The sequence below is a fragment of the Coregonus lavaretus genome (assembly GCF_964263955.1).
Source record: "Coregonus lavaretus genome assembly, contig: HAP1_SCAFFOLD_1100, whole genome shotgun sequence".
Lineage (NCBI taxonomy): Eukaryota > Metazoa > Chordata > Actinopteri > Salmoniformes > Salmonidae > Coregonus > Coregonus lavaretus.
The window spans coordinates 95001-112650 of record NW_028161050.1 but is presented as its reverse complement, the minus strand read 5'-3'; the positions used below and the strand labels follow the sequence as shown (position 1 = coordinate 112650).

At 40.0% G+C, this 17650-nt stretch overlaps 2 protein-coding genes across 2 annotated transcripts in view; both read left to right on the top strand.

The window, feature by feature from the left end:
• The first annotated feature begins 2092 nt into the window (after positions 1 to 2092).
• LOC311121152 (NACHT, LRR and PYD domains-containing protein 12-like) overlaps positions 2093 to 17650 on the top strand; it is a 103026-nt gene continuing 87468 nt past the window's right edge. Inside the window, 4 exon segments of the mRNA XM_084195673.1 lie at positions 2093 to 2183; positions 5183 to 5326; positions 5912 to 6028; positions 10950 to 11066. Coding sequence (XP_084051799.1) covers positions 5199 to 5326; positions 5912 to 6028; positions 10950 to 11066 — 362 coding nt within the window. The 5' untranslated portion in view covers positions 2093 to 2183; positions 5183 to 5198.
• LOC311121150 (NACHT, LRR and PYD domains-containing protein 12-like) overlaps positions 12146 to 17650 on the top strand; it is a gene marked incomplete at its 5' end in the record, with an annotated part of 11126 nt that continues 5621 nt past the window's right edge. The window contains 4 exons of the mRNA XM_084195672.1: positions 12146 to 12155; positions 12215 to 13979; positions 14244 to 14417; positions 16528 to 16701. Of these exons, the coding sequence (XP_084051798.1) occupies positions 12146 to 12155; positions 12215 to 13979; positions 14244 to 14417; positions 16528 to 16701 (2123 nt within the window). The remainder of the gene's footprint in view (positions 12156 to 12214; positions 13980 to 14243; positions 14418 to 16527; positions 16702 to 17650) is intronic.

Genomic DNA, 17650 nt, shown 5'->3' with positions numbered 1-17650 from the left:
AAGTTTGCACTGACAGATGTAGCCTATTGAATAGCCAGCCTAACATTACAGGGCTTGGATCCGCTGAATACACAACTAAGTAGGGACTAAATAAACATTCCTTTACAAAGCTAACAGACTGAATTTCAACATCCACCCTCCGCAAAGACAATGTATTCCTCTTTCCATTGTGTATTTCTGAGTCTGTATAGTTTCTGACACTGACTCCAACTTAGGTTCCCAATGTGAGGGGTTTGGAAATAGTATATGAGGGAAATCTGTTTCATAATCAAAATTATCTAATAACTTCAATCTTCTATGATAGAAGTGTAGATCCCTCCGGAGCTCCCTGCAGTCCATCTGTTTAGGAGTTGGTATGAAAGTCAGTCCTCTTTCTAGAACCTCACTCTCTGCTTGGTTGAGCCCAATGGGACATTGCTGGTCAACACCTCAAATCGGTTGTGAAGTAGTATGGACATATTGATGGAACAAGGTCACTAAACTGGTGGTTAGACAGGGTAGATCCAAGAGCAGGCCTCTGCTGTCATCTAGAGGGCGTTTCTCTGTACTGCTTGACACATGGAGACTCAATGGAGGCACAGTGCAAAGTGCTCAAAGTAAGGCCCAAACAATTGTTTGTCAGGCTGGGATCTATAAAGCAGTATGTTCTTCAATTAGATGCCAACTAATATTCATACAGGGACAATAGGTGGGGCAGGAGGAAGAATGGTGTTCCTGATTTTCAGAGGAATTCCCCTTTTTTCTTTAGAGCTTCAGATTGAGATTGTTGTTATTCTCCAATATGTTTTTCTTCAGTGAGCCACTCTGGATTCTCCAAGGGGAATACTCCCTCTATTCTCCACTAGAGAGTTGGAGCTCCATGCTTTTGCTGGGAATTGTCCACTGTTGGTATACATTTATTTGGTCCCCAAAATACCAAAATAAAAAGGTGTATTTGTCTAGTTTTAGCTGAGTCCCCAGTTAGCATCCATGTGGCTCATTTAAACGTTAAAAAAAAAAAACGTACTCCTGACATTTCACCACAATAGGCTTCTTCAGACAATGGGACAAAAAGTAGCCAAACAAAGCCAAAGGAGAGTGATGAGCAGCAGCAGCATCATCAAACCAGCGAGGCCGCCGGCAAGCCCAACAGTGATGATGCTGCCGAGCTCCAGTTAGCTCCGTTTGCAGAGCCTACCCACCCTTCCACAAGCACCGCCAGGATAATGGCTCCACAGCCCCCTCCACCTCCGACTGTTCCTGACTATCTTGGAACAGATGTGCCAGCCCAGATTAGCCTAGAATCCTACCGTAGCCGCAGGTTTTCTGTAAAAAAAACCTTCATTTAATAGCAACTGGTTCATAAGAAGAGAGTGTCTGGAATACTCGCTTACTGAAGATGCTGCATTGCTGAAAGTTCTGCGTGGGGTCCATCTATTGGGAGATGGCTAACTAGTCTGTATTTTCCACTGATTCATATGGATGCCAGTGCACACATTGGCTGTAAAAGTGAGTAAAAACAGAAAAGCATATAACTGTAGCTATGTGGTCTTTACTTGGGTGTGTTTCAGCAGGGTGAGGTCAGAGAGATGCTTCCAAGTCAGTATTTTTCTGAACTCATAAAATCCTTTACACAATCTGATGGGATGAATGTTCGACCCCATTTAAATGACCATAAAATCTATATAGTTCCTTTAAGTTAAGACCTCACAGATCTGTTCATGGCAAAGCAGTTCAATTAATGATATTAATTGATTCTTAAAGAATATAACTTATAAATCATGAGCCTCATCTTGAGGAGTCACCTGTGACAGTATTCATAAAGAGTAGGAGTACTGATCTGGGATCAGTTTTTCCTTTTAGATCATAATGAAACAGATTAAATGGACAGGGGGGACCTGATCCTAGATCAGCACTCCTCCTCTGGGAAACTGCATGTATGAAACCGAACACATAGTCGTAGTCTAGTTACAGCAGGTGTTTACTGCCATCTAGTGGAAGATACCAATAAAACACTTTATTATCAGGGTGGGGAGGGGACTGAGCTGAAACTGAAAGTACAGGATCCATTTGGAGATGACAGAGCAGAAAACACTATATGGAGAGAACTAAAAAATAAAAGAAGTATTTCTGAACAATAATCTGAATAATAATCTATTCTAAAGGACAGAGTAAGAGAATGAATACCTGGAATGAGATATAAGGTAGGCTATTATCATTGTCATTATGGAGACACCTATTTTACAACCCTTATTCCATAAAACATATTAACGCTGTAGAACTGATGCACATCAAGAAATACTGCATTCTAATGTCGACTGTGCTTATGGAAAACCATATCATGCGAAGGTTTTTACACATGCTCAGGTCTTGTGTTTCGTTCTTGTGTTTTGTTATCAGCAAAACGTCTGGTGAAGATGGTGCAGGAGCTTTTCAATGATATGGTTTGATGTTTATCTCAGGGTTTCTCAGTCCGTTTGTTCTTGTCCAGGACCTACACACCTGATTCAACTTATCATCAGATATTTTAAGACAGTTTAATTGAGCATTGTTAACAATTATTATAGGCCTACAGTAAATCATATTTCAGAGAGAAAAAAACACAACTAAACCTGATTTCGAGTAAATTATAAGTTTAGCTAAAATAATTTAAGAGATGTCTTGAAGAAGGACTATAAAAAAAAATAAAGCAAGCTTTGGCACAATGCCAGGAGTTACTGCAATCGCATGCAACTGACTGTTAGCGCCACCCTCTGGTTACTATTGGTATATAAAGGGGTGAGGCCATGACTGCAGTTGAAACTGAAAATAACAAAGTATCTGTACAGGGGCCATTTTGAGATGACAGAGCAGCTCATAGTTTAATCTCTAAACTGCAACGCAGTTTGAAAGTAAAGTGAGTATTTCAGGTTAATAATCTAGAATAAAGGGAACATTTGGAATTCACCAAACTAGTGTTGGAGTGCTGCTGGGCTATTCCTACCATGCAGAGCCTTTTCTGGCCCCAGGAAATATCACTTCTTATTTAGTGGAAAATGGGGATTCCAAAAGGCTTTTAATATAAAGTCAGGTGTCGTTTACCTTAAACTGGAGGGGAAAGAAACACACACCTGTTTAGGAGAGGTGCTGGGTAACAGAGTAGAACACCTGTTTAGGAGAGGTGCTGGGTAGCAGAGTAGAACACCTGTTTAGGAGAGGTGCTGGCTAACAGAGGAGAACACCTGTTTAGGAGAGGTGCTGGCTAACAGAGTAGAACACCTGTTTAGGAGAGGTGCTGGCTAACAGAGGAGAACACCTGTTTAGGAGAGGTGCTGGCTAACAGAGTAGAACACCTGTTTAGGAGAGGTGCTGGCTAACAGAGTAGAACACCTGTTTAGGAGAGGTGCTGGCTAACAGAGGAGAACACCTGTTTAGGAGAGGTGCTGGCTAACAGAGTAGAACACCTGTTTAGGAGAGGTGCTGGCTAACAGAGTAGAACACCTGTTTAGGAGAGGTGCTGGCTAGCAGAGTAGAACACCTGTTTAGGAGAGGTGCTGGCTAACAGAGTAGAACACCTGTTTAGGAGAGGTGCTGGCTAACAGAGTAGAACACCTGTTTAGGAGAGGTGCTGGCTAGCAGAGTAGAACACCTGTTTAGGAGAGGTGCTGGCTAACAGAGTAGAACACCTGTTTAGGAGAGGTGCTGGCTAACAGAGTAGAACACCTGTTTAGGAGAGGTGCTGGCTAGCAGAGTAGAACACCTGTTTAGGAGAGGTGCTGGGTAACAGAGTAGAACACCTGTTTAGGAGAGGTGCTGGGTAGCAGAGGAGAACACCTGTTTAGGAGAGGTGCTGGGTAGCAGAGGAGAATACCTGTTTAGGAGAGGTGCTGGCTAACAGAGTAGAACACCTGTTTAGGAGAGGTGCTGGGTAACAGAGTAGAACACCTGTTTAGGAGAGGTGCTGGGTAGCAGAGGAGAACACCTGTTTAGGAGAGGTACTGGCTAACAGAGTAGAACACCAGTTTAGGAGAGGTTCTGGCTAACAGAGGAGAACACTTGTAAAAGAAAAGGAGAGTCTCACTCTATGAGCTCAGATGAAATAATGTAATAACCTGATAACCAACGTTTCAACAGACAGCTGTCTTCATCATTTACCTTAAAAATACCAAAATATGGATCCTGAAAGGGAATTTGATTTTCATATGGGTTAATGTCGACTTTGCTTATGGAAAACCATATCATGCGAAGGTTTTTACACTCAGTTCTTGAGTTTCGCGAGTGGAAATTTGACATTTTGAAAATGGAAGTTATGGAACTCCATCATGTGCTTCTGTTATGAGAAAAACCTCCACAATGAAACAGACATTAAATGTGGAGAATGATAGATCTGTTGGCCATCAAGTAGCCTATTCATTGTTATGCCTGTGTAGGCTACTGTAGTCTGCCATTTTATACTATAAATATGTTGAAATGACTGGAGTCGATGCAAATCATTTTGTGCCACTTGTGTAGCCTACCTGGAGCTGGCAAACAGATGTAATAAATAGCCTTTAACTTCAGTTTATTGTTGTAGTAGCCTTGTGTTATTATGCAATTATTAATGGCCGTGTTTAGTTAATTCAATTGGAAGTTATCAAGTGTCACCTTGGTCACAGTTCTATTGCAATTGCTGATCAGATGTTAGAATGCATTAGATTGAAGGTAACAGTCAGCCAGATTAGGCTACAGGTAAAAAAATAACCTGGCTGTTGTTGACAAGCATGGACCTATTCAGTTCATATCCATATTATTAATATTTGATTCATTGATTGAAATTACGACCCCATCCTCAGTAGCCTATTCCAGCAGGCTACTGGGCAACAGAAGCACTTCCTACCTCAACATCGCCTTGCTGTTCATGTTAAATAAATTAGTCTGTCAATTTGAACTAAGCAAGCTGCTAAATCATTCAGCTTACATCTTGCCTACATCTTGCCCAGGCTACTGGAGGCTATCTGAAATAAGATGTAGGCCTATCAGGGGCTATGTTTTGGCCTAGTTTTCAGGCCTTGTGGGTGGGTTTTGAGGAGTCATTGGGCTAGAAAAAGTCATTGCATTAAATCACCCGACTGTTTGGATGTATCTGTTTTATTTCTAAGAGATAATGAATAAAATAGAACAATTGACATTCTAGAATGAGTTGTCACTGTATCCACCACAACCAACATGCTGCATCTCTGTTTAGGGGTCAGTGGTCTAAAATGAATCTCTCTGGAGAGAGAGAGGAGGGGGTCCCTGCCTCTAAAATGAGTCTCTCTGGGGAGAGAGAGGAGGGGGGCCCTGTCTCTAGAATGAGTCTCTTTGGGGAACATGACACCAAAGACAAGAGGTGAGCTGAAAATATTGTTTAAGAATTTATATTAGAAAATGCTATATAGGAGAAAAGAAAATCACATTTGTGATTTTTCATCAGAAATGATTACTAATAGGTACCTTCAAAGTAACTATTGTAGATTTGAGATGTGATTTAAAACCATTGTTTAGCTGGAATGTAATGTTCGTATCCTGTATCTTTGACTGTGATACGTGGTTGTCTCACCTAGCTACCTTAAGATGAATGCATTTACAGATGCCATATCTTAATTTGACCCAGTTTCTCACAGCAGGAAAATAATCCTGCAGCAACAGAAAATGTGCATTTTTCGGTGGATTATAATTAAGGGATATTTTCTGAAGGGGTTCATACATTTTTCATCAGGGAATATCAAGTCCGAAACTTTAAGTGGAATTTACCCACTTTAGACACCTTTATAAAGCCTTGTAGTGGTTTAATAATTTCTTTAAGCAATAAAAGCTAATTGACCAACATTTCTGAAAATGGATATATAGCGTTTTGGAATGAAACTCTTCTTATGTTTCTCCATCTGAGCTCAGAGTAGATGAGAGATGTAATTTTGTCTCTGTTGTGTTGAAGCCCAATCAAGCAGGAGAGACCAGCCTCCCCTGTACCCAGCTGTGTGTCCATGAAGAGTGACTGGTCTATGTATCGTCCTATAGAGTTCAGAGAGGGAGACTTTTCTAGTGAACAAAGGTAAGAAGAACTCATGGGTCATGGTCAGTGAGTTAAACAACACTGTCTCTAGTCATTTCTCCTCTCCCATTTTCCCATTTATTTTTGTTGTTTTCATAATCCATAGGCTAATCCTTTTTTTTCCATTTTTATAGTCCTAAAACAATATTAAACAAACACAACATTCCCTCCCTGTGTGTGTGTGTGTGTGTGTGTGTGTGTGTGTGTGTGTGTGTGTGTGTGTGTGTGTGTGTGTATGTGTGTGTGTGTGTGTGTGTGTGTGTGTGTGTGTGTGTGTGTGTGTGTGTGTGTGTGTGTGTGTGTGTGTGTGTGTGTGTGTGTGTGTGTGTGTGTGTGTGTGTGTGTGTGTGTGTGTGTGTGTGTGTGTGTGTGTGTGTGTGTGTGTGTGTGTGTGTGTGTGTGTGTGTGAGGGGCGGCAGGTAGCTTAGTGGGTAAGAGCGTTGTGCCAGTAACCGAAAGGTCGCTGGTTCTAATCCCCGAGCCGACTAGGTGAAAAATCTGTCGATGTGCCCTTAAGCAAGGCACTTAACCCTAATTGCTCATGTTAGTCGCTCTGGATAACAGCGTCTGCTAAATGACTAAAATGTAAATGTAAAAATATGTGTGTGTGTGTGTGCACTCCCTGGATGAGGAGATGTTATCTATATCCTGATTGCCGTGTCACAATAGAGTAGCAAAATAGAACTCAATGGCGCTGCTCTTGGATCAGTTTTCTCCATTCAAATCTTTCCTTAACATTATAATTAGTTCACAATACTGATGACAGATCAGCTCCTAGAGAGATATTACCACCTACGGCTGCAAATATTGAGGCGGCTTATTCTAAATCACAGATTTGGCACATCATTGGGCACATGTTAGGCTACACATCATTAAATATATTGGGACAAATTACAGACCGTAGTCTACAAGTAGCAAAATAAAACTAAATATATTGAACATAGAATATATTTCAATGTGATTGAAATAGGCCTATAGCCTACTGTTTATATTGTAATGCAGTCATCTCGGTTTTCATTTGAAGCATAATTTTAAATGGTATATTATTATTTATAAAAAATGTTACATTTGACTGTGTAAAACCTAGCAGTACTACTTATTTATCTGAGAGAGTGGCAGATGTACATTCAATAATTAGTTGTCTTTGTGTTAACCACAACCAACATGCTGTATCTCTGTTTAGGGGTTAGTGGTCTAAAATGAGTCTGTCTGGGGAGAGAGAGGAGGGGGGCCCTGCCTCTAAAATGAGTCTCTCTGGGGAGAGAGAGGAGGGGGGCCCTGCCTCTAAAATGAGTCTCTCTGGGGAACATGACACCAATTTCTTACTCTGAGACGCTTTGTGGATATGGGCCCAGATCTCAAAATATTGTTTTAAAAAACAACACATTTTTGTTTTACATAATAATAAAATGAATATTACTAATGTAAGCCAGTGTAAAGACTTGGTTTAGTTTAGTATTGTGTGGTTCTGGAACTGTCCGCGTCCCCGTACAGAACTGTCCGCGTCCACTTACGGTTTGGCGCCAAGCATATTGTCCAGTTACGCGCAGAGTGGACTGAGGTGATGTTGGGGAATAACGACGGAGTTTGTTACAGTGTTGAGATGCCGAAGTTTATTGTTCAATTTGCTTAATGTTCAGTGACAGTATGAGTGTAGCCAGATCCTTTTCACTCGCTATCCTTGTTTCATCTTGTGGTTCACCGGATTCGTCATCATCCTCGAGGGACAGACGAACGACCTGCTAGCTAGCCAAGCTAGTCGGTACAGCTAGCTAAGCTAGCTACTCTACCAGCAGCATCCTAGTTATCCTGGCTACCACTACATCATCACCGGCTGCCTGCATTTCTTGTGGACCGATGGAGCTCCCTGGTTGTTTCTTCCACCTGTTAAATAGTCGATGTGCCCTTGAGCAAGGCACTTAACCCTAATTGCTCCTGTAAGTCGCTCTGGATAAGAGCGTCTGCTAAATGACAAAAATGTAAATGTAAATGTAAATACCGTGGAGGGCTTCTCCCTCTCTCGTTGACGGATGCTGGCTTCCTACGCTCCCTCTGTCCGGTTCTCCTCTCTTCACTAGATGGACGGTAACTTTAGTGTTTAATCCCTCTGTGTCCAAGGACTGAACTTTTGAATATTATTTTCGGGGCGCCTCAAGTGACATTTTTTACAACCTTTATTTCTGATAAAATTAGTTAATTGCATCCGCCATGGAGCCCAGTTTCATAATATTACCTTCTGTCCCTGGTTATGAAGTAATTGTGAAAAAACAGGCCTTATTTTAGGGTATTTTTCACCCTACCAGCTCCTATTAGTTCTGTTGAGCTCTGTGACACCGACTCGCCTTCAGAACGTTCTATTCCCAGCCCATTGTTCTGCGTCACAACGCCAGCTTCACTATTGTTATCAATGAGACCTGCCTGCGTTAACCCTGTAGGTTTACCTCAGGTAACTTATTATTAACAAGGTTACGGCTACTTGGTGAGCGTTAACCCTGTAGGTTTACCACAGGTAACTTATTATTAACAAGGTTACGGCTACTTGGTGAGCATTAACCCTGTAGGTTTAAAACGCATGTCCCTTTCCTATTTTTCAAGATATGGCCGATTTAAACAGCCAGAAGACAATTTTTAATTAAGAAATAACCATTTTTTGGACGACTTGTTGTTTCTAAATGGCTGCTGGGTAATTTGATATGCTTCGAAGTCTTCGTTCGTAGGCATCAAATTGAGCGAATGCTGCGCAGTTTCACTGAGTTGCAAACCAAATGGGTATAATGGGGTGATTGTTGTCTAATCGGGTGGTCTAGCTAATGGATTTGTAGATCTGACGCAGTTGCTACCTCAGATTATGAGCCTAGCAAGTGTCATATAGCTCAGTTGGTACAGCATGGTGCTTGCAACGCCAGGGTTGTGGGTTCGTTTCCTACGGGGGGCCAGTATGAAAATGTATGCACTCACTAACTGTAAGTCGCTCTGGTTAAGAGCGTCTGCTAAATATGTAAAATGTAAATGTAAAAAATGTAATGAATGAGTTATGTAGTACCCACAGATGGCCAAAGGGAGGCGCAAGAGTGCTATAAACCCATACTGTTTTTTTGAAATAAAAACCCTAAACCTAACAATCAATCAAATGTATTTATAAAGCCCTTTTTACACCAGCAGATGTCACAAAGTGCTATACAGAAACTCTTACCCTACTTATAACCTATTTTAGCCGTAACCCTAACCCCTAATTCTAGGGTAGGGTAGCCTAGAACACTTTTAGAAACTATTTTAGTATTATTAAATAGCGTTTTGATTATTTTGTTGTTATTTTATTATATGTATAATTCCAAGACACATTTGTTTTATTTTTCAAATGTGGTTTGAATTGGGTGACCTAGTAACCTCTGTGTGAAATTCCAGCAATTGGCGTGGGGCAGGATTGAGACTGATCTAATACACTTTATTTCTCAGCTGCCCCACCAAAGTCTGTACGTGACTTAATAACTTTTAATTGCTAAACATTTCCAATAGATGGCAGCATAAGACCACGAAGCATCAGTTATAGGCTACAAGCAGCAATATGATTGACATAAAATAGCATGCAACCAAATACTATATGTCCCATGATTTTCTAAAATGGTCACTCATTACTTTAGTTACCGATATATCTCGTATTAGGCCTGTGATGCTTTTGGAAGAGCAATTAAATAGTGACTATAGCAGGTGTTGAACCCCTGGTAAATAATCACTAGTCAAATGCTCCAACCTCAACCCTAGTATACACGCATTTTTAAATATCTAATATATTGATTAAACAACCTCGGAATAGAAAAGACAAGAGTGCGTCTTCCAGCCCACCAATAAATTACATCATGCAACCCTCCCAGTTAGCAAATGTACCTCAACATGCCCCTCACTTGTGCTAGAAGGCAGAGTGCTCGCTGCTGGTTGATGAATCTGACAATGAATGTACTAGGAAAATAAGTTTTTCTCGACCAGAGGTGACTAAATTAATGTTCAGGCTTATTGATAATCGTTATAGTAATGAAGTATAATTTCAAAACATGAGCATAAAAACAGCTAATAATAAACATGAATCATCATTATATTATTTCACAGTAATCTGTTAAATGCTTTTTCAGTCGTTCCTCTTGCGTTAGCAGTGTGGAAAGGGACACTAAAAAGCATGTGCAGGAGTTTTCCTGTGAGGGGAGTGGTGGTGTATCCAGGGAGAAAACTAAATTGATCTTCTGAAATGTCATTCATGGTCTTATGCTGCCATCTATTGGAATTATTTAGTAGCTGCAGTAGTACTGAATAAAGTATATCCTTACTAATAATATACTTCAGTTGGTAGAGCATGGCGTTTGCAACGCCAGGGTTGTGGGTTCGATAAAATAATGTATGCGCTAACTGTAAGTCGCTCTGGATAAGAGCGTCTGTTAAATGACTAAAATGTAAATGTAAATGTAAAGTAGTAATTACTCAGAATTGCAAAATATGACATTTTCTAGTTCATTTTACCACTTACAACCATAACATAAACATTTATAGCATAAAAAACAATGAAACTGACATAAACCAAAAACACCATACATTTAGTTAACTATATATTCATATATATACTATTTATTTAGATGGGTGACATTATCTGCCAAAGTAACACCACTGTAGATAAAGAAGAGCTCCATATCGAAGAGCCATTAATTGATCGATTTTAAAGAATCACATGTCTGTCATTGAACAACCCCCTGCCATGATTAGCTAGTGAGAAAACATAACCATTTATTTGATCATTTCTTTAAACAATAGAAACTAATTTACTAACATTTCTGAAAATGGATATATAGCGTTTTGGAATGAAACTCTTCTCATGTTTCCCCATCTGAGCTCAGAGTAGATGAGAGACGTAATGTTTGTCTCTGTTGTGTTGAAGCCCAATCAAGCAGGAGAGACCAGCCTCCCCTGTACCCAGCTGTGTGTCCATGAAGAGTGACAAGTCTATGATGCAACCTATAGTGTTTAGAGAGGGAGACTTTTCTACTGAACAAAGGTAAGAAGAACTCATGGGTCATGGTCAGTGAGTTAAACAACACTGTCTCTAGTCATTTCTCCTCTCACATTTTCCCATTTCTTTTTGTTGTTTTCATAATCCATAGGCTAATCTTTTTTTCCATTTTCATAGTCCTGAAACAATATTAAACAAACACAACATTCCCTCCCTGTGTGTGTGTGTGTGTGTGTGTGTGTGTGTGTGTGTGTGTGTGTGTGTGTGTGTGTGTGTGTGTGTGTGTGTGTGTGTGTGTGCACTCCCTGGATGAGGAAATGTAGTCTCATGTTTTGTCCACAGAAACCAACAGGAGAGATCAGAGTCAGAGATTCTCAGTGGTCAGTCTTCCCAGAGTCATCAAACAGACCTGGCCTCCATATTCAGTGTATGTGGTCCTGTTATGTACATTTGTTTTTGTTTACCTCAAGTAAAGTTGATCTGTCAATCATTCATTCATATGTTAATGAGAAAGCATTTAGTCTCTTGCTTAACTTATTTACTTGATTTATTTCAGTTGCTTGAAGAGAATATTATGACATTTGTGAAGAACGAGCTGAAGACGTTCAAGAGGATTCTTAGTCCAGAACTCCCAGAAGGCTTTGAGAGTCAGAAGCAGGATAAGGAAGTGGTGGATGCTGAAGATGAGAAGCAGGAGAGCAGTGCCAGAGAGGGGGCTCTGAAGATCACACTGCACGTCCTGAGGAAAATGAACCAGAAGGAGCTTGCTGACACACTGGAGAAAAGTAAGAGCTGTCTGCCTCATGTTGAATGCTGTTTTAGAACATTTAAAATCTGTAGCTAAAGTACAGCTAAAGTAGCTGTGTAACTCAATGATATTGTAGCAGCCTTAACACAACACCTAGTGACCTCATCAAGTAGCAGCAGGGATGTGTTGTTTTGATTAATAGAGAGAGAGAGAGAGAGAGAGAGAGAGAGAGAGAGAGAGAGAGAGAGAGAGAGAGAGAGAGAGAGAGAGAGAGAGAGAGAGAATAATATAATCAGTCACTCCAGTTTGTAATGCATTATGAAAACATTTACAGATTTATACAGTCAGTTAAGCGAATAAATTATAATAATTTAAAATGTATAACAGTCCTAGAATACTGTAGGCATTAAAACAGACGTAAAATTAAATAATTAATTATTTCTAGATTCAGATGAGCTTGCTGTGATTTGCCAACGTGAACTCAAATCTAATCTAAAGAAGAAGTTTCAATGTGTATTTGAGGGGATCGCTAAACAAGGAAACCAAACACTTCTCAATAAGATCTACACAGAGCTCTACATCACAGAGGGTGGAACAGGAGAGGTCAATAATGAACATGAGCTGAGACAGATTGAGACAACAACCAGGAAACAAGCAAGACCAGAGACTGCAGTCAAATGTAACGACATCTTCAAACCCTTAACTGGACAAGACAAACTTATCAGAACTGTGCTGACAAAGGGAGTCGCTGGCATTGGAAAAACAGTCTCTGTGCAGAAGTTCATTCTGGACTGGGCTGAAGGAAAAGCAAATCAGGATGTCCAATTTGTATTTTCACTCCCTTTCCGGGAGCTGAATTTGATGAACAGGGAAAAACACACTTTCATTGAACTTCTCAATCACTTCTCAATGGAAACCAAAGAATCAAGAATCTCCAACTACGACAAGTACAAAGTTCTGTTCATCTTTGATGGTCTGGATGAGTGCCGACTGCCCCTAGACTTCCAGAAGAACAAGATATGTTGTGACGTCACAGAGTCAAGCTCAGTGGATGTTCTGCTGACAAATCTCATCAAGGGAAATCTGCTTCCCTCTGCTCTCCTCTGGATAACTACCCGACCTGCAGCAGCCAATCAGATCCCTTCAGGGTGTGTTGACCAGGTGACAGAGGTACGAGGGTTCAATGACCCACAGAAGGAGGAGTACTTCAGGAAGAGATTCAGTGATGAGGACCTGGCCAGCAGAATCATCTCACATGTAAAGACATCAAGGAGCCTCCACATCATGTGCCACATTCCAGTCTTCTGTTGGATTTCTGCAACAGTCCTTGAAAACATGTTGAGTACAGACAAGAGAGAAGAGATGCCAAAGACTCTGACTGAGATGTACTCACACCTTGTGATGTTTCATACCAAACAGAAGAATGAAAAGTATCTTGGGAAAGAAGAGACAGGTCCACACTGGAATAAAGAGAGCATTCTGTCACTGGGAAAACTGGCTTTTCAACAGCTTATGAAGGGCAATCTGATTTTCTATGAAGAAGACCTGAAAGAGGCTGGCATTGATGTCAATGAAGCCTCAGTGTACTCAGGATTGTGCACACAGATCTTTAAAGAGGAACGTGGGCTGTACCAGGAAAAGGTGTACTGCTTCGTGCATCTGAGCATTCAGGAGTTTCTGGCTGCTGTATATGTGTTCCTCTCATTCATCAACAACAATGAGAATCTAATGGCCGAACCGCAAGTTACTGAAGTTACTGTCTACAAGAGTGCTGTGGATAAAGCCTTACAAAGTGAGACGGGAAACCTGGACCTGTTCCTCCGCTTCCTTCTGGGCCTCTCACTGGAGTCCAATCAGAAGTACTTACGAGGTCTACTGACAAAGACAAGAAGCAGCTCACAGAGCCATGAAGAAACAGTCAAGTACATCAAGGAGAAGATCAGGGAGAATCCCTCTCCAGAGAGATGCATCAATCTGTTCCACTGTCTGAATGAACTGAATGACCATTCTCTAGTGGAGGAGATCCAAAGCTACCTGAGATCAGGAAGTCTCTCAGAAGCCAAACTGTTACCTGCACAGTGGTCAGCTCTGGTCTTTGTGTTGCTGACTTCAGAAAAGGAGCTGGATGTGTTTGACCTGAAGAAATACTCCAGATCAGAGGAAGGTCTTCTGAGGCTGCTGCCAGTGGTCAAAGCCTCCAGAGCTGCTCTGTGAGTACATCAAATGACATTTAAGTAATAATCATCAGGAAGAAATATTCAGTTTAGAGAAATATATGTATTATTGAGAAACATATTGAATCAATGCATTGATGTTCACATTAGTATAACAATATGGCCATACAATTCTAGGAGACGGAAGATGAATCTATATGTAGTTTAAGAGAATAAACCAAATGCATCTGCCATTGTGCTTCTACACTACTGGTGTTAAATTAACAGTGTGTTTGTGAAATCATGATGATCTCTTTGCAGGCTGTCAGGCTGTGGAGTCACAGAGAAAGGCTGTGCTTCTCTGGTCTCAGCTCTGAAGTCAAACCCCTCACAACTGAGAGAGCTGGATCTGACTAACAATGACCTGAAGGATTCAGGAGTGAAGCTGCTCTCTGCTGGACTGGGGAATCCACACTGTAAACTGGAGACTCTGAGGTCAGTATTCCTGTAGTTGGTCAACAAGTGATAACTGTTCACCAGATCCACATGTGTTTACCAGGCACACATAGTCCATACCATATGTGTTTGGACTGTGAAGTTTATAGTTTTAAATTTGGTGCTATGCTCCAGCATTTTGGATTTGAGATATAATGTTTCATATTAGGTGACAGTACAGAATGTCACCTTTTATTTGAGGATATTTTCATACATATCTGTGTTACTGTTTAGAAATGAAAGCACTTTATGTGTCTAGTTCTCCCATTTGAAAAAGTCTTAATAATTTGGACATATTCACTTATATTGTATTAAAGTAGTCATAAGTTTAGTATTTGGTCCCATATTCCTTACCTGCAGTGATTCATGTGGTCCTCTGTAGCTCAGCTGGTAGAGCAAGGCGCTTGTAACGCCAGGGTAGTGGGTTCGATCCCTGGGACCACCCATACGTAAAAATGTATGCACACATTACTGTAAGTCGCTTTGGATAAAAGCATCTGCTAAATGGCATATTATATTATTATTATTACATCAAGCTTGTGATTCTATAAACTTGTTGAATGCATTTGCAGTTTGTTTTGGTTCACACACACTGGACACACTGGACACACACACACTGGACACACACTGGACACACACATACACACACATTTGACACACACACACACTGGACACTCACACAACCTGGACACACACACACACACTGGACATAAACATACACACTGGACACACACACACACACAAACAACGCTGGACACACAAACAACCTGGACACACACACACACACACTGTACACACACACATTGGACACAGGCACACACTGGACACACAAACACACACACTAGGATTAATTTAGTCAAAAGTTTAGTATTTGGTCCCATATTTTTTACCGTTTAGAAATGAAACCACTTTACGTATCTAGTTCTCCCATTTGGAAAAGTCGTATTAATTTGGACATATTCACTTATATTGTATTAAAGTAGTCATAAGTTTAGTATTTGGTCCCATATTCCTTACCCACAGTGATTACATCAAGCTTGTGATTCTACAAACTTGTTGAATGCATTTGCAGTTTGTCTTGGTTGTGTTTTGGATGATGTTTTTCCCAATAGAAACTGAATGGTGAATAATGTCCTGTCATTTTGGAGTCACTTCACTTGTATTGTCAGTAAGAATAGAAGATGTTTCTGAACACTTCTACATTCATGTGGATGCTACCATGATTATGAATAATCATGAATTAATCGTGAATGATGATGAATGAGAACGTTACAGAGGAACAAGGATCATACCCCCTCTGTTATTGGTAATGGTGAGAGGTTAGCATGTTTTGTTGTAGCCTCTGTAACTTTCTCATTCATTATTATTCATGATTCATTCATGATTTTTCTTAATCATGTCATCATCAGGATTCATTTAGTAGTGTTTAGAAACATGTTATCTACTCACTTAGACAGAAAATTACTCCAGTCATCATCCACCATTCAGTTACTATTGGACAAAACATAACCCAAAACACAACCAAAACAAACTGCAAATGCAACCAACGAGTTTGAGACCAAATACTAAACTCTTGACTACTTTAACACACTATAAGTGAATTGGTCAGAATACTTATGACTTCTTCAAATGGGGGACTAGATACATAAAGTGCTTTCATTTCTAAACGGTGAAACAGATATGTATGAAAATACCCTCAAATAAAAGGTGACATTATATACTGTCACCTCATATGAAACATTTGATCTCAAATCCAAAATGCTGGAGTATAGAGCCACATTTAAAATGTTAGCTTCACTGTCAAAATAGATATGGTGTGGATTGTATACTCAATACAATCTAAATATGATACCTCACTGTCTGTCTTTTGACTGATACTGCTTTTTAAACTGCTCTGGTCAGTCTACTCAAATATTTGTAATATGCATTTTTCTCTCTACAAGCAATGCTTCGATCATTTGTCATTGTTAATAATGATACATTCATTTATGAATATATATGTCAGGTTTCAGGACACTGATATATCTGAATATGTTGAAAAAATATACTGCCACTATTTTCACCACCAAAGAATAGCAGTGTGGTTTTAATATGATTTGACTCTTTCCAGGCTGTCAGGCTGTCTAGTCACAGAGGAAGGCTGTGCTTCTCTGGTCTCAGCTCTGAAGTCAAACCCCTCACACCAGAGAGAGCTGGACCTGAGTAACAATGACCTGAAGGATTCAGGAGTGAAGCTGCTCTCTGCTGGTTTGGGGAATCCCCACTGTGAACTGGAGACTCTGAGGTCAGTATTCCTGTAGTTGGTCAACAAGTGATAACTGTTCACCAGATCCACATGTGTTTACCAGGCACACATAGTCCACACCATATGTGTTTGGACAGTGAAGCTTACAGTTTTACATTTGGTGCTATGCTTCAGCATTTTGGATTTGAGATGGAATGTTTCATATTACGCAACAGTATATAATGTCACCTTTTATTTGAGGATATTTTCATACATATATGTGTTACTTTTTAGAAATGAAAGCACTTTATGTGTCTAGTGCTCCCATTTGAAAAAGTCGTAATAATTTGGACATATTCACTTATATTGTATTAAAGTAGTCATAAGTTTAGTATTTGGTCCCATATTCCTTACCTGCAGTGATTACATCAAGCTTGTGATTCCACAAACTTGTTGAATGCATTTGCAGTTTGTTTTGGTTGTGTTTTGGATGATGTTTTTCCCAATAGAAACTGAATGGTGAATTTTGGAGTCACTTCACTTGTATTGTCAGTAAGAATATAATATGTTTCTGAACACTTCTACATTCATGTGGATGCTACCATGATTATGAATAATCATGAATTAATCGTGAATGATGATGAATGAGAACGTTACAGAGGAACAAGGATCATACCCCCTCTGTTATTGGTAATGGTGAGAGGTTAGCATGTTTTGTTGTAGCCTCTGTAACTTTCTCACTCATTATTATTCATGATTCATTCATGATTGTTCTTAATCATGGCATCATCAGGATTAATTTAGTAGTGTTTAGAAACATGTTATCTACTCACTTAGACATAAACTTACTCCAGTCATCATCCACCATTCAATTACTACTTGGCAAAACACAACCCAAAACACAACCAAGACAAACTGCAAATGCAACCAATGAGTTTGAGACCAAATACTCAACTTTTGACTACTTTAATACACTATAGGTGAATTGGTCAGAATACTTATGACTTCT